The sequence below is a fragment of the Budorcas taxicolor genome, chromosome 8, assembly GCF_023091745.1.
Source record: "Budorcas taxicolor isolate Tak-1 chromosome 8, Takin1.1, whole genome shotgun sequence".
NCBI lineage: Eukaryota > Metazoa > Chordata > Mammalia > Artiodactyla > Bovidae > Budorcas > Budorcas taxicolor.
The window spans coordinates 53,878,517-53,903,819 of NC_068917.1; the positions used below are offsets into that span (position 1 = coordinate 53,878,517).

The 25,303-nt window shown below is 39.1% G+C and overlaps 1 protein-coding gene across 1 annotated transcript in view; it reads right to left on the bottom strand.

Annotated features, from left to right (window-relative positions):
• Positions 1-25,303, bottom strand: part of TRPM6 (transient receptor potential cation channel subfamily M member 6) — a 101,571-nt gene that overhangs the window by 75,112 nt on the left and 1,156 nt on the right. The window contains exons 2-11 of the mRNA XM_052645402.1: positions 23,148-23,227; positions 20,433-20,471; positions 19,420-19,597; positions 15,981-16,194; positions 11,444-11,568; positions 8,984-9,155; positions 6,393-6,561; positions 5,230-5,353; positions 2,893-2,965; positions 2,676-2,776 (exon numbers count right to left, since the gene is read on the bottom strand). Of these exons, the coding sequence (XP_052501362.1) occupies positions 2,676-2,776; positions 2,893-2,965; positions 5,230-5,353; positions 6,393-6,561; positions 8,984-9,155; positions 11,444-11,568; positions 15,981-16,194; positions 19,420-19,597; positions 20,433-20,471; positions 23,148-23,227 (1,275 nt within the window). The remainder of the gene's footprint in view (positions 1-2,675; positions 2,777-2,892; positions 2,966-5,229; positions 5,354-6,392; positions 6,562-8,983; positions 9,156-11,443; positions 11,569-15,980; positions 16,195-19,419; positions 19,598-20,432; positions 20,472-23,147; positions 23,228-25,303) is intronic.

A 25,303-nucleotide genomic window follows, 5' to 3' on the forward strand; every position in this document is an offset into this window, starting at 1 on the left:
AAACTATACCTGATTTCTGGGTATAATGGCAAATTAAATACTCATTTACTTTTAATCCCACCTAAAACTTCACTAAAATTATATTAAAGGGTTAAAAAAAAAACAGAATCCACAAGAATAAGGAGGTCGAAAGTGAGATATTTCAGAAGTTGGAAAGCAGATGGCCCAATGGTAATTGACTTAGTAGTTCCCAGGAAATCAGAAAATGGAAGTTCCCAGAAACTGGAAAAAGAGCAAAGAACCAAACAACCTATGCAATAGAATTCTGGCAGCAGCATAAATTGCTAATACTGGGACCTTTTCACTCATCTTCCCCTACTGACTTCGATAACAATAACAACAAGGCTTTTATATCTTCTAAGCAGGAGACTGGAGGATTTCTTTCTGACAGTGATGAATACAAGAGAAAAATATATGAATATGCTAACACTGCAAGTCTCCCAACAAATGGCAGCCAGATCACCCTACTGTGAAGCCCAAATCTACAGGCTCGGAATTTCTAATTATCTTCCTTTCATCTACTCTTAAAAAAGAGTACAGGACAAACAGACCAAAAAACATCAACTGGGAAGAATCAGACAATAAACGAAGACAAAAACTTCAAAAGAACTATCATTAATATCCTCCAAAAAACCAAAGAAGATATATACAGCATGATGTTTTTAAAAAGACAACAAATTTACCCTTAGAAATTAGTAACACACTACCAGAGACAAGGTGGCACTAGTTGCAAAGAATCTGCTGCCAGCGCAGAAGATGCAAGAGACACAGGTTGGATCCCCGGGTGGGGAAGATCCCCTAGAGAATGGCAACCCACTCCAGGATTGTCGCCTGGAGAATTCCATGGACGGAGGAAACTCAAACTACAGTTCATGGAGCCACAAAGCGTCAGACTCGACTAAGCAACTAGAACAAGCACCAGAAACAAAAAGCTACGTAGAAGGCATGAAAAATTAAACTTGAAGGCATATACCAAAGAAAAGATATAGAAGAAAAGAGGAAAAGATAAGATTAGAGGAGGAGCCCATAGATCTAACATTTAAGTGATAAAATTCCTGAAAGAAAGCAGAGAAAACAGGAGAGGAAACTCCCCAGAAGGGAAACCCATAAGTGCCAAGCTGAGAGCAAGTGTCCACTGCAATGGATATAAAGCTATAACAGCACACATCATTGTGAAACCTCAGGACATTGAAACACAGGAAGATTTCTTTTTAATCCCAGAGAAGAAAGAAATGGTCACAAAGGATCAAAAAACAGAAAGATTTTTCACTTCTCAACAGTCACTGCTGGGTGCTAGAAGCTAAGCATTCAAAATTCACTGGGAAAATGTCTCATTTTGAACTAAAATATATCCAAACATATGAGGCCTCCATATTTTTATCTCCCATATTCCCTTTCTCAGAAATGATCAAATAAAGAAGTAAACCAAGAAAGAACAAAACAGAGGATACAGAAAACAGGTGTTCTAACCAAGGAGGGCATCTCCAAGATGATGAAGGATGATAGCTCTACACCAGGAATAGCAGGCAACCAGTCCAGATGGCACCAGTGAGGGCCACAGACAGAAAGGTTGAGAGGCCTTAAGATTAATCAGCGGGACTTCTCTGGTGGGCCAATGGCTAAGACTCCTTGCTCCCAATGCAGGGGCCCCAGATTCAATCCCTGGTCAGGGAACAAGATCCCACATGCTGCAACTAAGAATCTGCATGCCTCAACTAAAGTTCCCGCGTGCTGCAATGAAGACCCAGTGCTGCCAAATAAGTAAATACAATTTTTTAAAGTTTAAAAAAATAATGACTCAGAGAACTCAAACCAGGGCTCTGTAACAATCTAGAGGAGTGGGAAAGGGTGGGAAGTGGGAGGGAAGTTAAAAAGGGAGGGGACATACGCACATAATTCATATGTACATGAATTAAGCTAATTCATGTTGATGGGTGGAAGAAATGAAACCAATATTGTAAAGCAATTATCTTTCAATTAAAAATAAACTTTAAAAAACAAAGTTTAATAAAATAAATTATTAAAAGGAATCAGAAAACAGCAATATGACTTATTATTTAGAGATATGGAGATTTATAAATGTCAGAGCAGTCCAAAAATTTTCAGTTTTGGGCTCTTGTGGTTTGCAGGGTAGAGAATTACTGTGTTTTTGGTAGCTTTTTAGTACCATTTGACATTTTAAACAATGTGCATGAATTAGTTAAACCCCAAAATAACAGACCTGTGGTATGATCACAGGTATATTTTTTTAATGAAATATTAATAGTGATTAGCATTAGCACTATGAATAATCTTTCTTCTTCCTGCTTTTCTCTGTTTTCACTAATGTCTACTATGAGCATGCATTACATTTGAAGGCAAAAAAAATAAGATAAACTTTAAATTTTAAATAACAATATAAAAATCTACCCATTCAAAAAGTGAATAAAAAACCCTCTCATTTGCCTTTCCCCCAGCATCTTTTGTCAACTTCAATTAGGCTGCAGATTCATAGAAAAATGTTTTCAAGAAGGCAACGTAGACAAAAGAAATGTCTTAGCAATCATGTGTACCCAGCATCAGATGCTACCCAGCTCCCCGAAGTAACCTATGTTTTCTCCAGTTTCCTCTTTGGTCCCTCCCTAACAAACCAACACACAACACGTTTCTTCAAAATAACTTCATTTTCATTATACCTTCCAGTGTTGTCCATAAATTAGGATATGTTTCTTGGCAATGTCCATTCTGTCCCAAGCCATTGCCAGATTCAATTGTTCTGATGCTGATAAATTCGTGCCTAGGGTAAAAGAAAGAGATCACATATTCTGTTTACAATATCAACATAAAAAGCACAAAGTGCCATGAGTATGAAAAGAGGGAAAAGAACAAGCATAACCTTATTTAGACACTCACCCTTTAGCAGAGCTGTTAGGATTGCTAAATCAAGGTCCTGTGACTCCTCAGAATCAGCATCAAAGATGGTAATCTGTAATAGTTGAAAAACAGAAAGCCATACATTTTGAGAACTAGCAAAGGAATGCTTTCAAAAATTTGCTTTTGTACTAATGAATTAAGTGAAACATTCTTTATTAATATCAAAAATCATACAGTTAAAAAAATTCTTTTTTTCACTAATAAGAGGGAAAACTTTTAAATAGGGTAATGCAGAATTGCACACATGAAGGGGGTGAAAAATTAGAAAAATTCCAAGTATCTTAGAGGAAACATGCATGAAAGAACATTACTTCATTAATTTACTATTCATATGCTATAATAGAAACTCAGGGTCAATTCCTCATGTAAAGCGAACTATTCGTCATTTTGAAAGGATACAAAGTGAGAGCCTTCCTTCCAGTCACCTAGCTTTAGAAATGAAGGCTTTTGCTTTTTAATGAGAAATGAATACTCAACGACTTGTCATAAGATAAATGAGGCACTTACAACACACCCAGTGAGCAGGTACAATAGATACCACAGAAAACCTGTACAATATCAAAGTCACATGCAACCTGGCATGTGACTCATTTTTTTAAGACAAATAAGGACATTTTTATGATTATAATAGGCCTTCTCCTGTTAATGCATGTATCTCAGTCTTTCCAAATGAAAATATATAGTAGAGGGAGCCGTTCATCAAAAAAGAGCCAAGACTGGCAAGGTCCAGTCTGAGATATGCCACTAACTAGTCAGTCTTGGGTAAATATTATAAAGCCACTGCATCTTGGGTTCTTCACCCACAAGAAGAGAGGAACTCACTAACTAATCTCTGAGGTCTCATAAAGACAGAAAAACTATGCTTCTACAATTTACACAAAGAGCCTCTCTACCTAACAGCCCCTCCATGTCCATGATTAAAATCAACCCTCAACTGTATAGGAGTTCAGGACCTAATTTCACTAATGTGTAAACCCTTAGCTGCCTCCACTTGTTTCTTCTTGATTATTACACCACTCCCTGGTTACTCTCCTTGATGACAGGAAGAGGCAAGTATAAGGGCGATCCCTTTAACATGTCCCTTTCTTTACCTACTGACATTGTGGGGAATATAAAATGTGGTAGATCATATACAAGATTTCAACCCTGAGCCCCAATTTCAGTTCTACTATTTCATAACTGCATGCCTCTGGGCAAACCACTTAAAGTCTCTAGTCTTTAGTTCATTATCTCTGAAACTGAAATAAACAATCACTGCCATACTGAACTCACTCATGGGGATATTTCATGTAAAAAAAATTATTGGAAAAAAATACATACATTGAAAGCACACTGCTAACTGTAGACATGGTTGCTGTTTTTGTTATTATTAGGTCAGCTAAAATCCCAAAGGGCTTTCACATCTGTTTAGCCATGTCTAGTTTAGACTGAACTTGCTCGACTGGTTTTCTGGGGCCAAATGCTTTAATTGTACCAAAATCTTGTATAATTTGGTCCACCCTTCAAATTCTGGAAAGATCACTGTGAATCATAATATAGCTACATATTTAATGTAACTGTCAGCTACTTATCATACAAGTCACTGATAAAAAATTTTGATCAAAATGCCCTAAAAGATTAAAATCTCCTGAATCTGTATCATGTTCATAGTCCATAGTTTGTGGCCTCCATCTTCCAGCTGAGAGTACATTCTCACATTTTCACTATTCAGTGCATCCCCAGTGATTCCTGCAGGATATACTGAGGATATTGAGAAACGGTCATCTAAGCCAGCAACCTTGAGTTTATTTAAGGCAGGAAGCTGTTCCTTCACCCTCCGAAAATATTCACTTGTAATTTACACTAAATTCAATCACTTTCCTATAATACTGTTACATTATCTAAGTTCTTTTTCCCAAGTACCATTAGGAATCTGAAGCATGGTTCCAGAGAAGGAGGGAACAAAAAGTCAAGTTCTGTAGCACTATATACAACCAAGTTAGAAATGAAAAAAAAAAAAAAAGTGTGAAAATAAATGTCACAATTGTTGAACATTCACTAGTGCTCATGCTCAGCAGCTCAGCCATATCTGATTCTTTGTGACCCCAGGGACCGTAGCCCACCAGGCTCCTCCATCCCCGGGATTCTCCAGGCAAGAATACTGGAGTGAGCTGCCGTGCACTCCTCCAGGGGATCTTCCCGGCCCAGGGATTGAAGCCAAGTCTCCTGTGTCTCCTGCACTGCAGGCAAATTCTTCAGCTCTAAGCCATCAGGGAAGCCCCCTGTTGAACATTAGCAGTTTCTAAGTTGGTCAAGTCGTCAGCTCATGATACTCACAGAATCCCTGTGCACCATGCACTCCATCAGGATCTGGAAAAGGTGCCTGGACTGCTTAAGGCTAAAGTTGAAGGTGCTCTGCATCATGCAAATGATCTCCTCCTTCACCTGAGGACGCAGGGTCCTGGGGGAGAGAGAGACAGCCGTGACTCGGCACGATCAAGAGGGGGGCAAGCCAAAAGTTCAGCACAAGTACAGCATCACTGCGTCTGTCCACGCGACGGAGGTGTCTATGGACAGCTGTGTCAAGAGACAAGTGAGTGGGAGGAAGCAAAGCGGAGCACCGGCATGAGGAGAAGGCTGAACATTAAAACAAGGATGGACACATATGCCATGCCCCTGGGAAGAAAGCACTTGGGGCAGGTTTTTGAGCTGACAGATTTCCAAGGGGCTGTGAATCTCCAGAAATTATGGGCATGGTATCCTTAAAGAATCTGACACTCCAATCGTGTAAGAATCACTTGCCTAGGGTAACTTTAGGAAAGAGAGGGGTATAACCAAAGAGGAAGGGGGTCGAGGGTGGAAGTGGGGCTGAAAGGGGAGAAAAACGGTAAGGGAAAGTCATCAGAGAACAGTTATAGCTTAAAGTGAATGAATGTTTTTTAAGCAAATGAGCGGGGTCAATATTTCAGTTCCTGGGCCCTGTATTTACTCATGCGGCAGAAGTACCGTGCTTTTGAAACTGAAAGAATCACACTGGGTTTAGGGATGGCTTAGAGAAAAACTCCCATTTTGAAAAGAAGAAAGAATTAAAACCTCAACTAAGTACAACATATGCTACAAAAATATCAGGATATCGATTTCTCTAATTTCTGCTATATTTACTGACAGCAATTGAATTCAAAAGTGACTACCATAGTGGTCTTCTCCTTCACTCCCCCTGGATATGTTTTCCCTAAGCTCAGACAAGGTTCAAAGTCCTTTGTAGATGCAAGCCATTCTACAGCTAAAGAAGCGGTAACTTGCATCACTGGAGGGCATTTTGGTGTTGCTTTAATAAACACAAAAATCACTGAAAAATGAATTCCAGTCTCAACCCATCCTTCAAGATATCCAGAGAATTCCGGTCCCTGTCCTCTAAGGATATCCATCCCACATGAGAGCAGAGCTTAGGAAGAGGAAAGAGTCAGCACAGTGTTAGAAATGAAGGCTCAACAGCTCACCCTTCGTCTGCTAAGTGTTTGTGGGTGAAGGCCAGGAGGTCAGCTGCCCTGCCTGTGCCTTCGCACACCACCACCGGGTCTTTGTCTTTCACAGTCTCCCACACTGAGAGGATGACATTGGGGCCACCTTCCACCACCAGCCCCACCACGGGCACGCCTTGTCCAGAGCCTATTTCAGATGACAAACAGTATCAAATTGTTACAAAGGGACGCTATCAGCAATGCCAATTTCCAGACACAAGCCTTTCAATTACCGCGTATATTCCTTATTTGAACTAGCCATTCTCTTCTGTGACTCAGGTTTACTTAGTTCAAGGCCAAGTCAGAAGCTTGGACTTTAAATAAAAGTAGCCACAAATATGGTTAGAGTATCTTCTCCCAGTTAAAAAGGTATCTAAAGGCTTTTGGTAATTAAAAAATATTAATAAGTAGTAGTCTTCAAGAAATTAACTTTTTATTGTGGAAATTTTCAAACATACGTCAAAGAAAACAGAATGATATAATGGATCCCAATGTATCCATCACTCACCTCAAAAAAATGATCAAGCTGTTGACAATTCAATCAACTTTTAATAGTGGTTACTTCTAAGAACAGAATGGGATGGGTAAACCTCAAAGACTTTTATATTTCAACGTATTCCATTTTTCACTAGTTGGCTTTCTTGTCAGACTACATATTGCTTTATTAAAGTAAGGAAGACAAAAAAGGAAAGACTGTGGAGTCATTCTTTTTGAAGATCTTAAGCAAACAAAAGTTACAGATTGATATGTCCAGTATGATCCTATTTAAAACCCTATTTAAAATTTTAAAACTATATATATAGGTATATATTTTATATATACATATATACATACCTATATGTACAACATGTTTTTATATTTACATAAATAACCAGAAAACTCTGGGATGATATACATCAAATTATTAATAGTGAAGGGAGGGGAAGATTTGGGGAAATGTTGACTGTTTATAGGCTTTTTCTTTGATTTATCTTTTACATCACATGTGTATTGATATATTTAATATTTAAATCAATTTTTTTCCCCCAAAAGAAGGAAAACTGGCGGGCAACACCATGCCCACACCTGAGCAACAGAGGACTTCACTCGGGGTTCCGGGTTCTACCACGCCCTCCTCTGGCCAAGCCCTTCCCCTCACAGTGAGGAGTCTACAGGGTCAAGGTTCAAGGGAAGCCTGTGCTCCCTGTCCTACACTGGACTGTACTAGACTCCAAAATTCTTGATTCCAGGGGCTGCTTGAGCCTCTGCCCCAGGGATGTACTTGTCAAAGCAAGAGGATTTGGGGGGAGTAGGGCTTGGACATATAGATTGGGGTGTCTAGGTGACAACATCTATGTCAGGCCCAGACATTATGAGATTGAGCCAAAGCAAGGAAGAGAAGCAGAGAGTGACCTGTAAACCAGGGACCGAGGTGCTGGTTCTGCTTCACCTCCATGATTTCGCTTTGTACTCCCCAGAATCCAGGACTCTAACCTCAAATCTTGCCTTCCAGCTATATACACAAAGGTAAAAGGATTAAACATTATTTTATTATGTTTTTAATCTTGTTATTTGTGTTTGTTAGCTTGATTTAAAACTTTTAAATATTTAAACAAACAGTATGTGGGTTTCCATGTGCACCTTGTCCTAACTCTACAAATGATAGGAGTGGGCCTCTTAACCCATTGTTTTTAATATTTCACTTCCTTTCCTTTTCTACATAACTCCACCTCCTTATTACTTTCTCCTTGTCACTAAAAATCAGACCTAAGATGTACCAATTGATAGGCATAATCTTCTTGTAACATCATCTTATAAAAACTAAATTCAAATTCTAGGTTTTTATTTGGAGAAGAAAGGGATAGCCTTCCATATCAGAAGGGATATGTTCTTCTGAAATCGTACAGATGAAAAAGTTAACAATGGTTATTTTTCATAGTAAGATTATAGAGGGCTATCCCTTCCTTCTATGTTTTCTTTATTTATCTGAATATGGGAGTATATAATACTTTTATCATTAGAAAAAGAAATCAGTAAGGGTATTTTGCAGGAGAGAGAAAAATAATTCAATTTCAGTTAGGGACATCTTTCTTGAAGCAATAACTAATCTCCACAAAAATAAATATATTTATTATTATTTTCTACAAAAAGAATCTTATTGATGCAACTAATTAAATTTGTTATAAAAGGAAAACAACTGTGAAGTTCTTGCTTATAAATCTCATGAGAGAGCTGACTCTACTCCTGACTCTCAGTTTAAGCACATTATAGCTCCAGATGAAAACCTCCTAGAATAGGCATCCCAGGAAAGGGCACTCTTCTCCAAGACTTGGATTATGAAGACATGCAGAGTCACCCAATCCTATGCTTTCCATCCTCAGAGGCCTACAGCACAGGAACTGACATTGGCCACATTTCATATGGATGAACCCAAGGATTTCTACAGCAACTTTATGAGTCAGCCTTTTTTTTGGATAAACGTTCTCTCTCAGTATCAAGGGTTTACCAAGGACTACAAGAAGCCCAGTTGGACCTCTCCACAGCAGTGCCCCTAGACAGGACCTGTCGGCTGAAACCCCGTGGGTACTCACAACTATGTATCTTCTGCAGAGAGAGGTACTTTTCCAAGTTCCTCCTGAGCTTCATCTCATTGCCATACTTGCCCACAGTGCCATCATCAGACAGGATAAAGTGGGAGTGCATGCAGTTGAGTGTTGTGAGCTTGCTGAGGGGGTTTCCCAGAGTCTGGTACAGGCACACTACCTGCAAGATAGCAAGAACAAGGGTCAGAGGTCCTTCCTGGGCCGACTGCTCCAAAGGCCTGTTTGGTCCACGCCAAAAAGTACTACTAGCTACTAAGAGCAGTGCCTCTCAGACTATCTGCAGTGAAGACTCAATCTGAGTTCCTTTACTTTTTATTTTTCTATGGATGGATATGTAGTCCTATAGTGCATGACTAGTCTGCAGCTTGTGCTACATTAGACTCGTGACACAAGTTCAATGACACTCGCACACACAGCAACATGAGAACACTTACCATATGCTTGGAGTCACAGCACTGTTACATTGCTAAAAATGCTTCCAAATATTTACTTTCAGTTTCTCTACTTACTTTGTCTCAGATCATTGAAAAAACAGTTCAAGGATCTGCACTGATACGCAGAGCACATCAGTATTCAGAAGCTATGCCTTTAAATAGATCTATTTCAGAATAATATTTGGACACTGATTTATATTTCTAGTATCCCAAATGAAGTGAAGAGTAAATGGACATGTATCCACATTCAGTATAAATTACCTAGATCCATGGAATTCACCAGGCAAGAATACTAGAGGGGGTTGCCATTCCCTTCTCCAGGAGGTCTTCCCAACCCAGGGATTGAACCTGGGTCTCCTGCATTGCAGACAGATTCTTTACCATCTGAGCTACTAGTGAAGCCCCTTATTAATATTTACTGATTCTTCCAAAAACTACTCCAATTCTTATTTGTTTCCAGGGAGGAAAGCAGAACACAGTCATTTGGTATCCGTGGGGGGTTAGTTCCAGGACTACTCATGGATACTAAGTCCACGGATGCTCGGATCCCTCAGATAAAATGGCATAATACAGTCGACTTTCATATCCTCCAGATCCACGGTCAGTTGAATCCTGGGGATCCAGTGTTGGTTGACTCTTCAGATGCAGAATCCACAAACAGGGAGGGGCAACTGTGTTTAGAGTCGAAGAATCCTAGTTTAAGGCTAGACTCTGCTGCTTTCTAATTTTAAATCTGGGTAATACCTGCTTCCTTTCTCAGGCTCATTTTCCTCGTGTGTAAGTGATATTAACGATTCCTATAGCAGAGGGTTGCTGTGAGGTGTTAAAGAAATAATGGATATAAAAAGTACCATAAATGTTAAAACATTAGTCTTTAAAAGTTACCTTTACAATTCCTAAGCATGACACTGAGGCTAGAAGCCAAAAAGAAAACGATTGATAGATTTAACACATTTTCTTATATATGGAAAGATTTCATAAATAATACAAATTAAAATCTGGGAAATGCAGCAAAATAGCAAACAAAAATGCTTAAATGAATTATAAAAGGTCTTTCAACATTTTTAGCTATGCTTAAAAGTGTCCAGAAACCACATGAAAAGATGTGGAACCTCACTAGTAATCAGAGAAATGTACTTAAGAACAATTAGGTATTAATTTATACCTATCAGAAAAGCAATGTTTTCTAAAAAGCCAGAATATCTCTGAAGCCAGGAATGGTACAGAAAAATGGGCATCCTCATGCCCTGTTGTTAGGAATGGAAATTGTTATCATCTTTCTGGAAGTCAATGAGTCACTTTTTTTCAAGACATAGTTGTTTTGTTTCGTTTTTTTTAGTTTTTATTGGAATACAGTAGCTTTACAATGTTGTATTAGTTTCTGCTATATAGTAAGTGAATCAGCTATATACACACATTCCCTCTTCTTTAGCTTCCCTTCCCTTTTAGGTCACCTCAGAGCAATGAGTAGAGTTCCCTGGGCTATACAGTAGTTTCTCACTAGTTATCTGGTTTATATATAGTGTGTGCTATGTTGCTAAGTCTGACTCTTTGTGACACTATGGGCTGTAGCCTGCCAGGCTCCTCTGTTCATAGGGATTTTCCAGGCAAGAATACTGGAGTGGGTTGCCATTTCCTCCTCCAGGGGATCCTCCCAACCCAAGGATTGAACCCCCATCTCTTATGTCTTCTGCATTGATTGGCAGGAGGTTCTCTATCTCTAGTGCCACCTGGGAAGCCATGGATGAGAGTTGGGAAAGCTATTAGAATTACCCAGGGGATTAGGTTTGAGGCATGAGCAGAGAGCATTTCAGGGTTAGTGCGGGGTTTGGGGCCTGAGCAACTGCAGGTAAGATTGTCACTTTCTAAGACAGGGTAAGATAGGTAGCATGAAGTCAGGAATTGGTTTGGGGCATATTACACTGAAGATGTCTACAGGTATCCAGGTATAGTGCTAAGCTGGCAAGTGGATATATGTTTATTTCCTTTTGCTATGAAAGAATTGTCTACTTACATCTCTTCCAATAAGATCTTTCCGGTTCTCAATGACACCCCAAGGAGGGATTCCAACTGTCCAGATTTTTCTCAAGGACTGCGACGAGTGGGCTTTCAGGGCATCCCCAACATGTTTGGACACACCTATGAGCAACCAGGTTAGAAGTCAAACTTTAACTCACAAATCACACAAAACACTGCAGTTGCCAGAAAGAGAATAATAGACATGTATATGCAAAAGACTGTTATCAGGGAAACTTGCTGGCACACAGGAATTACAAACATAATAGTTTCACTGTCCTCAAAATTCTCTGTACTCTGTCTATTCATCCTTCATTCTCCCCAGTCCTTGATAACCACTAATCTTTTTATCGTCTCTATAGTTTTGCCTCTTCCAGAATGTCATATAGTTGGAATAATGCACTATGTAGCCTCTTGAGATTGGCTTAACCTGCCTTTTAATTGCAGATGCTACATTACACCACTTACTCTTTTTAAGTAGAATCTGACTCTGTATGTGTCATTAGCACAGGAAAAAAAAAGAAAAAACCCTGCACATTGCGTGCATCTGAAGCACAGCACTTTAATCATTTTCTTCTCTGGCATCCTCCCCTCCAGCCAATCTTTTGCACTTTTCCCAGTCATCTTCTAAAACTGGGGTTCTGGACCACAGAACATATATCAGTACCAACAGAGATTCAGATCCATAGGTTTGGCGTGGATTACCAGCATGTACGTGAGTCTGAGTGCTCCGGGAGTTGGTGATGGACAGGGAGGCCTGGCATGCTGCGATTCATGGGGTCGCAAAAAGTCGGACACGATTGAGCGACTGAACTGAACTGAACTGAACCAGCATGTGGTGGTGACAGTTTTTCAGCGGCCCACATGTGATCTTAATACATATTACCTGCTAAGACTCCATAAAACCTGATCGGACAATATCATTCCCTATTCATTCTTCTGTTCAAAAATCTTCTGAGGGCTCCCTGCTACACAGAGAATAAAACCTCAGCCCAAATAGCATGGTACCCAATGTGGCTCCAGTCTCTCTTGGCTGTCCCCGTGCTCTGCCACAAGGCACATCCAGCTAGTAGGTGTATCACCACTCTCTGCACGTGCCTTAATCTCCAGCTGTGTTCCCGGCCTTGAACTGCCACCTTGGCCTAGAATGCTTCTTTCTAGCCTTTTCTCAAGGGAAGAGTATACATCCTCCACCAAGCCTTTTTCTCAGGTTTCCCAGCTGGAAATGGAATTTGTCTTTCTCTTCCTTTTACTCCCAAACACTTTCTTTGTATCTCAACTATGGCCCATTCAGCATCAATTTTTGGTTAGTTATTTATTGTCTGTTTATCACAGTCACCCACTTCATCACTAAACCCAGGGGCCATATCTTACTCATCTTTCATCCTTCAGTAAGATGGATGATCTTCTGGAGAATGAATAGGCTACCCACTGGGAAGATCCACTGGAGAATGAATAGGCTACCCACTCCAGTATTCCTGGGCTTCTCTGGTGGCTCAGCTGGTAAAGAATGCACCTGCAATGTGGGAGGCCTGGGTTCAATCCCTGGACTGGGAAGATCCCCTGGAGAAGGGAAAGGCTACTCACTTCAGTATTCTGGTCTGGAGAATTCCATGGATTGTATAGTCCATGGGGTCACAAAGAGTCAGACATAACTGAGCAACTTTCACTGAGCACTTTCACTTTCAAGAATCATCTGGGGATGTTATCAAAATGCAGTTTTTTTATCCCGCTCATCTGGGGAGCCTGATATCTGGGTTACCATCAGGCTCCTCGGTGATGCTGATGTTACTGGTCCAGGGACCACCTCTTGTGTAGTCAGGCCCTAAGGAGCTGTGCTTGAATCAAGTCAGACCCTGGTTATTGTTTAAGGAAGCTCCAAAGATATCTCATTTCTTTTGTTCATATGAACTATAGCAATAGTTTTCACACTATTATATTTGCTTAATTGACCCTAACCTAAAATAATAAATTTTAAAAAGGCAGTAAGTAAAGCACGTGACATAGTTAGCTATTCAAAGAAAAAAACTATGACCAAGTTCACCTTTTCCTGAGCTCAATGAACTTCCCCACCCACCCCCCCTTTTTTTCTTTAACTGGAAATAAAATAAGTACTACACACTGGACTTAGAACTCTGCAACCTTCACTTTCTTTTAAGAATGTGAAAAAATAGTACCAGAGGTTACCCATTGGTGACAGGCTCTAAATCCCTTGGTTTTATTTTTTCTTTGTTTTTTCAATCACTTGCTTTCCTTTTTAGTCAAAAGAAATGATTTCTTATCTTAGTACCTGTTGCTCACTTCTTAGACAAATGTGTAGGCCCTGGCCTCTGCCTCATAGTCAGGGAGACTCATCTTGACCCAGCCTGTATGTCAGAACACACACATGCCACGGGTGCTACAGGCAATAAATGGTACAGAAATTAAGGAGCAAAAGTGAGTTGAGATAAGACAGTGCTTCCTGGGTACGTTAGCATCTAATGTCGATCCTAAAGGATGGGTAGAACTTAATAGGAAACACTGGCTAAAACATCCCAAGTAGAAACAGAGAGAAGTAAAGGGAAGATGGAAAGCTACAGAAGTGATATTGTGACTTGTAATAAAAACTATTTAGTCTATCAGAGACACAGAGCTCCTCAAAACCCTGGAATTTCCTAAGTGGGGAGAGTGACAGACGGTTTTGTTATGTTAATGAGACAATTTTTGAACCTATTGTTGTGGGTTGGTTTCCAGGATAACCAACCATCCTTGTGATTAGAGGGTTGGAACTTCCAGTCCTATCCCCAACCTCTGGGGAAGGTAAACGAACTGGATATTGAGTTCAATTATCAATAGCCAATAATCGAATCAATTATGCCCATATAATGAAGCCTATGGGTTTCCCAGGTGGCTTAGTAGTAAAGAATCTGCCTGCCAATGCAGGAGATGCGGGTTCCACCCCTGGCTTGGGAAGATCCCCTGGAGAAGGAAGTGGGAACCCACTCCAGTGTTCTTGCCTGGGAAATCCCATGGACAGAGCAGCCTACAGTTTGTAAGCTACAGACTGTAGCCTACAGCAGGCTACAGTCCATGGTTTGCAGAAGAGCTGGACATGACTCAGTGACTAAACAACAACAAGAACAACAATGAAGCCTCCTTAAAAACCAAACAAACAAATGCAAAAACAAAACAAAACAAAACAAAAAACAGGGTTTGGAGAGCTTCCAAGTGGGTAAACATGTGGACATGGGAGGAAGGCACAGAAGCTTCGTGCCCTTTCCCACAGGTGCCTTGTCCTATGCAACGCTTCTTTCTAGCTGTTCTTGAGATACATCCTTCTATGATAAACTGGTAATCTAATGAGTAATTGGTTTCCTGCATTCTGTGAACTACTTTAGTAAATTCATCAAACCCAAGGATCGGGTAGTGGGAAGTGAAAGTGTGAAAGTGTTAGTCACTCAGTTGTGTCCAACTCTTTGTGACTCCATGGACCATAGCCCACCAGGCTCCCTCTGTCTATGGAATTCTCCAGGCAAGAATACTGGAGTGGGTTGCCATTTTCTTCTCCATGGGAAATCAGGGATAGAACCTAGGTCTCCGACATTGCATGCAGGCTCTTTACCGTCTGAGCCACCTGATTTGCAGCCAGAGAGTCAGAAGCACAGGTTAACAACCTGGACTTGAGGCTGACATCTGAAGTGAGGACAGTCTTGTGGGACTGAGCCCTAAACCTGTGGGATCTGATGCTGTTTCCAGGTAAATATTGTCAGAACTGAGTTGAATTGTAGGACACTTTGGCTGGTTACATGGGAACTGGTGTTAGAACTGTGATAGGTTAGTAACAGATTGGTAACAGGAGTTTGTGAAGTTACTAATTCTCAACCCCGGCTGCACATTAGACATCCTTCAGAAGTTCCACCCTGAAAAACTCTAATTAATTTGGAGTAGAGCCTGTGCATTGTATTTTTGTAATGCCTCCAGATGATTCTGTTACCCACATACAGTTCATAAAAACTGATGCAAAAGAGTCGGGTTAGAGGTTCAGGGGCTACTAAATGAAGTTTTTGAATGCCAGATTTCAAGGAATATAAGACTCAGATAGAGATAGTATGTGAAAAGGTAGTTATGTAGTTAATTATCTCCTCACACCCCATACACTCAATACAATTGTTGCACACGTCCCTGCTTTCCAATGGCTGAGAACGTGACCATAGCTCATGTCTATGCCCACACACTACACACTTGCATGGAATCCATGTCCTTTGTAACCTTACAATAGCCCAAAGCTCATGAAAAACTATTTTCTTTGGTAAAAGTCTACAAAGTTATATTAAAATAGGAGATTTTAACAATGGTAAAAACACAGTCCAGGAAAGGTCTATGATTCTTCTGGGTTTCTTTTCCAGTTACTACAGTTTCAGTCTTCCTCCCTCATGCTGCCTATATCTCCTGGGAGCACTGCAGAGCAAACTTAAGTGCTATACTGTCTGATTCAGTTTTAAAAGGAATTACAGAAAAAAAAAAAAAAAAAGAGTGAAACAGGGAATGTGCCTTACCTGTATTAATGCCTTCAGTTATTATCCATGCTCCTGTTGTCTCTGCAGCTTTGACCAAACCTTGGCTGAAGATCTCTTTAAGTTTTGAGGGCATCTTGAAGTTCTGGATACCACCATGGACGGAGATTACCAGCTTTGGCAGTTCCATCTTCCACTCTTTCAACATTAAATGTAACAGGTGATCCAACTTTGTGTCATAAGAAGTTCTAATATACTGGAAGATATACAGAGACACGTACACATAAAACAGTGGAAAAGACATGCCAATTCACAATAAGCACACAGCAGGGCAACTGAAATGCCAAAACTTAAAAGAAAAGTGCCTGGAATCTCTTTAAAAGTTCATCTTCCTATGATGGAAATATTTACTTTGAAAGGATCCCACACCCCCTTGAAGTTCCTTCTGGGAATTACAAGTCACGGCAGGAAGGTTTCCTCTGGTTTTCAGCGTTGGTCCATCAATGTTCTCTAGAAGGTCTGAGGTGAGGCAGAAAAATGTCAAACTGGCAAAAACCATTACTCCAGCAAACCCATTTTTAAAAATTGTTTAGAAATAAGTGAAATGAGGCTTTTCATAAATGTTATGGCTTTTCTTAATTTACTTGGTCATTTCACATATGTGCATATTTTTTTCATCCACTATTGACAATTATTGTACATCCCTTGAGATGCATATACTTACATGTTTGCATAATTTAAATTAAGATCCAGGAACATGTATATTTATTTCAAATTTTACATTCTAATGACATTATTTATATATACACACATATATATATATAAAATCTCTCCAAAAACTTTTTTTCCATAAAATATACACTTTTCACAAAAGGGTCAATATAACCAAAAAAAAAAAGAGAGATGAAATCAGACAGTCTCAGAATCATTTGTCATTTTGCCCAAAATTAAAAAGTGTATGACTGGTTTTCTTTTCCCAGCCAATGCAGCCACTTACAGATTGTTAAAATCATATTGAGATGACTGTGAGCCAACCAACAGCAAGAATAAGTCAGATTTATAGGATAAGAGCTACAAGAAACCATGAACCTATAACCACAGGTAGAGATCGCCATAGACATGCAAATAGGAATTATCACATGATCCTCCAGATTGTAATAGTGATTTAAAACAATGGTCTTCACCTTTAAAATTTAAAACAATTGTCTTCACCTTTGAAATTCTTAAAACATAATCCCTTTATTTCATAGTTAAAATATTAGGAATTCTGAACATGAGGATGGTACAAGCCATCACGGAATGTATAGAATAGTAGAAAGAATCTAAGGGTAACTAGAATTCAATTTACAAGTGAGGAAACTGAGTTACCATGGCTTTATCATGTATACAAATAGCATTGGACCTTTGTGCAATGGTTTATGTTGCTCCAAGTAATAAATAAAGGCGGAGAAGCAGCTCCGGGTTAGTTCTCCTTCTATCGCAACTCTTTCTCCCAGGTAGCACTCTCTTTCAACCATTAAGTACTTTTAGTCCTAGAAGATACTTCTTGAGATTTCAGGATAAACACCTTTCATTAACTAAATTATCAGCAGCAGAGTCTTTTCTTCCAAAAACCAACCAAAGACTATGCTAAGGGTTAACTACTCTTACCTTCCCCTCCTCCTCCTTTATAACTAACTCACCTCCAATTCTTTGTGGAAGGAGGTGGGAGGGCTAACAACTGGGAAGGCAAATGCAGCCAGAGGGATGAGTAACCAGCTCTCACAAGCTCTCCTGCTATGCACCCTAAGACTGAAGTTCAATTCCAGGCTGAAGTATAAGAACAGCTGCTCCTCTTCTGAGAGGTCAAATGCATTCAGGCACAGAATAGGTAACAGGAGCCTAATGCTAAGCATAAAACGTATTAGTGATCAGGAGATCTGTCTGACTATGCTTTCAGCTTTCCTAAATATACCCTATTCCCCCTTGGCCCTCGTACAAGTTATTCCTCATGCCTAGAGTGGTGTTACCCTTCTGCCTCTCTCACCTTTCCCATCTCAGCATAGCCATCCCTACTCTCAGATGGCTTCCCTGACAGACACACCCAACCCAAGAAAAACAGGAGTTTGCTTTTCATTCTCTCAAAGAACCCTGCACTCCCCTTTCATAACATCTGCACTGTCTGTAGTAATCGTATGTTCATTTCCTGTTTCCCTCACTAGACTGTAAGCAATGTTAGTACACAGAACATGTGGTCTTTGCGGCATAGCAAACTATGAAATGAAGTGAAGTCAAGTGGCTGAGTCATGTCTGACTTTTCACAACCCCATGGATTGTAGCCTATCAGGCTCCTCGGTCCATGGGATTTTCCAGGCAAGAGTACTGGAGTGGGTTGCCATTTCCTTCTCCAGGGATCTTCCCCACCAAGGGATTGAACCATAAAGATCTGCTGAATGGACTGAAAAAAATGAGTAAATGATGATGATTATGAACCAACATAAAACAAAAATAAGAAGACAAAAACTTAAGGGAAAAATCACATAAAGAGTTCTGTGAAAGTTAGCTTCCGAGGACAGTTTTCTTGTCAACTGAAGGAAAACTCAATGCACAAAGTTAGGTGCAGGAGGATTAGTAATCAGAAATGTAGACTAGTATACAATTATATTATGAAACCTTACTATTATGGCACTATTAAAACTGTTGCTGATTCACATTGTTAAATGAGAGAAACCAACACAACATGGTGAGGAAATGATCCTCCAATAAAAAGAAAAAAGAAACTTGAGACTTGTTAAAACATAAGGAAAAAAAAAAAAAAAAAGTATTATTCTTTCAAATCCATTTATCTGATGGTGACACTCCAGGGTACAGCTGATTCTGAGCTTTCCTGAGGCAAGTGCCCCTTGCATTTTCCCCTGGAAAAGCTGCCTCTAAAAAAGCAGTGAGTAGTTAACAAGCTCAACAGAGACACCTGACTTGTCAATAACTATGCAAATCACATGCAAAATTACCATGTTAGAGACAGGAGAAAAACTGGCCTGGAAAGCCCAGCACTATCATTCGGGGGTACAGAAAGAAATCACCCCCATTTCCTTTCCAAGAAGAATTTCTCATGGGGACATATCAGGCTATGGCCACACTTCTGCTGAAATCCGTAACTTTTGTACATTTTGGTAGTAACTTTTGTACATTTCCGAAGGAAGGGCAGCCCTTTGGCAATTGCCTCAAGAGTAATAAGCCATTCTCTTCTGCAGGGGGCATAAAAGCTGGCTTGAAAGAGGTCAATCAAATAAAGAGCTGGCTATGCCACATCTGGGAACTGGGCCTCAGATATAAAGCAAACAGCCGAGTCATTTTTGTCAACAGGTCAACAACATGGATCACCTCTGCAATAAAATCTGGTCATCTGATCATCTACACTTGGAAATTCTATTTGGACATGCATTTGGAGGTTATATCCTCTGTTTAGAAACCAGCAAAATAATGTGAGTTATTAGCAAACCTTGGAGTGGTGGATGTGCTCTCCATGTTGGAAGTTAATCGTGCCAAAGGTATCCGTAGGGCTTTTCGTTGTGTGCTTTTCAACAGACCATTGTTCATCTTCACTACTGCTGGCAGCTGAGACTGTCCGAGTATAATCTATCCCATGATGGTCTCTAATCAATAGTCCACAGTAACACCTTAAATTTGACATAAAAACCAATTTAAAATAGAAAACACACAATTTTAGAATAGGAAATAGAGGTAATGGGAACTTCCCTCGTGGTCCACTAGTTAACACTCCATGCTTCCATTGCAGAGAGCATGGCTTTAATCCCTGGTTGGGTAACTAAGTTTCTACATGTTGTGGTCGAAAAATTTAAAAAGAAAAAAAAAAAAAAACAGATTCAATGTTTCTACATGTTTCTAGGCTAATGTATAGATGACATATATCAACAGTTTTAAAACTTTACATTGAGGTTTATATTAGATTTCAAACACTGGGTTGTTTTCTAAGTTTAAAAACATTCTCAGAGGTTCTCTCCCTTAGCTGCACATTAGAATCATTTTGGGGATGCTTTACGAAAACACTAAAAACCTCTTATGTACCCATGTTCATAGCAGCATTATTCACAATAAGAAGGAGCTAGAAGAAACATCAACAGATGAATATATGAACAAAATTTAAAAATTCTGAACATCAACTGATGAATGGATGCACAAAAGGCAAAAGTTCTAAAGCTCCATGACACAACAGTGTGAATATACTTAACACTACAGAACTGTACACTTAAAAATGATTAAAATAGTAAAGAAAACAAAAACAAACATCAAATTGTATATTTTAAACATGTGCAGTTTATTTTGTCAACTATACTTCAAAAAAGCTGTTTTCACAAAAAAAATCCCAAGACTTAAGAAAATATCCTCATGTAATATGTAAAATGCACATCAAAAGGAATATTAACCAATCCAAAAAAAGAGATATGACTTCAGAGATATATATAAATATAGAATTTTTTATCTAAGGCTTACCTGATTAAATTCTGACAGACCTGACATCCTGCAGTGCATCTAAATAAAACAGATAAAACCAGTTAGTTTATTAATATATTTTAAAACAAATTTAATTCATATATAAATATCTGTTAATTTTCTATAGTCTGGAAATCAGGATTACTGAGTATTCATATATACTACCTCCCAAATATTCCCCTATGTCATTTACCATATATAATTACACCTTAGCAACTATGATCTAATTAACGGAACAGCATTAGGAACCAAAATACCTGGATTTAAATCTCAATGATTTAACAATTCTTCTAAGCCCCAGTTATCATATCTGTAAATAATATCTGACCCATACAATTATTAAAAGGATTAAGGGTGATAATATATGTAAGGTGTCTTACAATATCTGGTACACTGCAGTTTGTATAATAATGTTGACTACTAATACTATGAAGATAACAGAATTCTTAAGAATTAAGTAAGGAAATATACATATACAATTTTAAAACCCTAAACACTGTCAAATTGAGGAACATTTGGTGTGAATATAATTGTTATCTTTATTAATCTCTTTATTATGATTCAAAAAAGCCTCCTGGATTTGGGAGTTAGCATTATGGTCATCAATGATCACATTTTTAAGTCTGAAGATTTTTTGTTTGTTTTGTAAAAATAAGATTTTTCAATCTTAGCATCATGGCAGATCCTCTGTTGTAACAAGCAGGCTCTCTAATTGTGCTTCTCGGGCTCTAGAGTGCGTGAATTCAACAGTTATGGCGCAAGGTCTTAGCCACCCTGCAGCAGGTGGGATCTTAATTCCCTGCCCAGGGATCAAACCCACCCTGTTCCCCACATTGCAAGGTAGATTCTTAACCACTGGACCACCAGGGAAGTCCTGAAGAAGTTTTAACTAGAAAAGAAATCTAGTTAAAATAATGGAATAAAAGATAGTGTTCATAAAGTCAATCATTCTAAATTATTCAGAAATGAATGTTCCAGCCTTTTAGAATTTTTGTTCCCTCAACAAGTTCAAAATGAGGGGGAAAAAAAAGCACTGTGATCAAGTCCATCAGATTTTTTTCTTATTAGGAGGGACAAAAAGAATGAGTAAAAGATCAATTTTTATCTAAGTTTAAAATAATGAACCATCACTCTTTTGCTGTGCACTGTAAGGAAGAAAACTGCATGGAGGCTACAGCTTTGAGAATTTTACTAAGGTCTAAGAAAAAAGCTCGGAGAAGGCGATGGCACCCCACTCCAGTGCTCTTGCCTGGAATATCCCATGGATGGAGGAGCCTGGTAGGCTGCAGTCCATGGGGTCGCGAAGAGTCGGACACGACTGAGCGACTTCACTTTCACTTTTCACTTTCATGCACTGGAGAAGGAAATGGCAACCCACTCCAGTGTTCTTGCCTGGAGAATCCCAGGGACGGGGGAGCCTGGTGGGCTGCCGTCTATGGGGTCACACACAGTCAGACACGACTGAAGCGACTTAGCACCAGCAGCAGCAAGATAAAGGCTGACATAGGAGAAACAGCCATAATCATCCATTAACCTTTTTTTTACAATCACAGAAAAAGAGAGACTGCTTTCTTTCAATAAAAAGTAGTACATCTTAGACCATTCGTGGAATTATGATCATTGATGTTCTTCTTGAGTCTGTGGGCTAATGACCTATAGTTTACCACATTTCATGAAGTTCAAAGTGACTGTGAAGATGATTTTCCATTTACAGAGCAGTGGGAGTCACCTGAACTCAATCTGCCTTCCACTGCATCCATCATCATACTACAAAATGTCATAAAAGATGAAGGGAAAAAACAAGGTTTCCCTGACTTTTTAGTCCGTAAACATTTCATAAGCAGGTAAAATGAGGATTTCCAGTCACAGGGCTTATAAGCCACAGGTAATTCAAAGAGGCTGGGACTAGTAAATATTTAACAAATGCAAAGAACATTATTTTAGTCATCATCCCCAAAGAACTAGAATTTCAGTGACCTCATGGTGCTATCTTTCATGAACATAAAGCTGTGATTTCTAAACTTCAAATGAATACAAGGCTAATTGCCCAACAGAATCTAAAAATAGAATGATCCCCCTAATTAAAACACTGCTCTCCTATTTTCCTTTCCTTTTAACTCTTTTCCTAAAGGCAATGCTACCCAACCTTAATTTCATGGATCCATTACCCTGGGGAATTTTCCACAGCCCTGTCTTCCTTAATCTTTCACTGGCTACTGTTTTGAACTTCGTTCTACAAGTAGAATTTTCAAAGGATTGTCAAGAAATCAGAGTGGTCAAACTCAGGTCATTTCATTCTGCTGCCCATTATCTGCTCAAGGAAAAAACCTGCAGGAGGAAACAATTAACTGTTTCTATATCTGAGCATGGAGTCCTGAAATATCCCAGCTACTATATTCCATAGACACCTGGGGATAAGGAATTCACACTATGTTGAAATATCCAATACTCAAAAGTTATAAATTTATTATCCAAACCCAAGTGGAATAGATGTAGTACTAGATACTTCCCTGGTATCTATCCTCCCACTAGACAAACAAGTGTGTCAAAGACAAAGCAAGAGTAAAATTTACCACAATAGCAACAGGGGCTCTGCCAAGGTAAAGTCATAGATCTAAATTTCAATAAGCAGTCTTCCAAGTACTGTAGGTTTTGTTTTTTTTTTTTTTCCAAGTACTGTAGGTTTAAAAAGAAAAATGTAATTAAACATTATACCTGTGAGGGTCTTTAGAGCTGGGTATGATTTTGTTACATTCTCTCTTGTTGAACACTCCTTCAATCCAAGATTTCTGGGACTGAATAGAAAAATATCATTATTTTTATAGCCTAATGAAATGAGAACTCAGTATAACCACAGTAGGCCAGGTAGGCAATATATGTTTAATTATAATAGGCACGAATTAAAATGCCAAGACCAACCCCAAGCAAACTAAGCATTTATTGGCTTCTATTACAGACATATAGACAGAAATAATTTGAATGCAAAAATATTCCCAAAGTTAATTGGTCCATAATCTCATTTAAATGTAAGATCCCTAAATGCATAAAACTCTACCAAGGAAGTAAAGATATAGCTGAAGCATTCTCTTAATTCTTCCAAAAGTCACTTTTAAATCTTGCACTGTAACCCTATAGAGGGAATACGAAGCTCTTAAACTTCAAAAATCTCACTTATAAAGTCCCACTTTGGCTAAGATTTGACAGGAAGCTGGAAAGAATGTCAGAGGAGGGCTGTAATCTCAGCAAGATTCTATGAAAGAAGTTCAATCTAAAACTAATCTGAAGGATACGTAATGGGGAATACTGCACATGCACCCTCAGAAGGGACCTTAACTGAAACTGATTTCCCGATTCACAAGATAAATGCCCAATTCACAGGAAATGAGACTCACTTCCTGACCAATAACCATTCACCAACAGTCTCCCCCATCCTCAAGACAATGAATTGGCTGCTTGGACTCTGGCTGGATGCCCTCTTTGCACTCCCTGTCTCAAACCCTCACCAGATTCACCTGTAGCTTGTGACAGCATGCATTTCCCAAATTGCAATTCCTCTGCTATTGCCAAATGAATTCAATTTCTGGTCATTCAAGCTTGCCCCAGTTTACTGCTTTCTTTAAGCGAGAATTTGCTATATGTTGTATAAGCATAGCATGTTATTGGCTAAATTTCAAAATATCTGAATTCATTCAACAAACATTTTAGAATAGGCCTCCATGTGGCATGCTGGGAATCCTATGGCAAATAAAACAAAGTTCTTACTCTGAAGAAACTCAGGATAAAAAGAAGGAAATGGATAACAAATTGATATCATTAAACCTCATGTGTAACAATTAACTATTAAAAATAGCTCCAAAAAGAGAACTTAATTTAGGGGCCTATGTATATAAATTAAGCAAGCTAGGCTCAAATATTCCCTTCTTTTAAAAGGCTAGACAGCCAACACTGGTAGAACTATCTGGGCAAATTACTTTCTTCATACCTATTTCCTCATCTATTAAATATGGAGATAATAATAATAGCAATATATGGAAAGGAATTAAAGCTTAGATTTCCCCTTGGGACCTATTAAGGCTCAATAAAGCTTAGTTATTATTATTGGTAATATCAGAGGTAAAAATTAGCTTTTCGGTTGGTAGCATGGGAACTTAACATTGGTGTGAAAATTTTTCATAGAAAAATACTTTGGTGAGCTCCAAGTCTCCCTCCTAGGACCTCTCATATTACAAAGAATGATTTCTATGGGTCCATTTTTCCCCACCAGACTCCAGTTCCTAACAGGCCCCAAGCCAGTCATTGCTGTTGCCCCAGGGCCCAACCCAGTGATTACAGAATGAGCAACAAAACGAACATACTTAAAATAGAACTTCAAGAATTCATGTATACAATTTTCTCTCCAAGGGTGTAAACAGGAAACCTTCCTCCTGCAACTCCCATATCTTATCTCAAAACTACAGGAAAAGAAAAGCAGGCTTAATTTGCAAGCGTTTCAAAACAATTCTCAAATTAGAATTTTATTTTTTTGTCCCTACCTCATAATGGTAGCCTTTTGCAATATACACTTCAGCACCTGTGGAAGAGGTCCCCCCATGTTCAGTTCAGCAGAGTACTATTAGAAGCCATATGTCTGTTGGTTCTGATTCAATAGCCCAAATCTACTCAGGGCAAATAATCGACATGTGTTTGCCACTTGGAGCAGCACATTGTTGTTGACATTAGAGAATGTGCCATTTCTGCAGCAATCGTGGCTGTCTTTATAAACTGGGTATTTTTTATATACTGGGTCAGTGAGGTTGTGTTTTCATTGTGGGCGTTATTTAGGGAAGGGAAAGGCAGACGGAAAAGAAGGAAAATAGTCCCGGTCTCAGGCT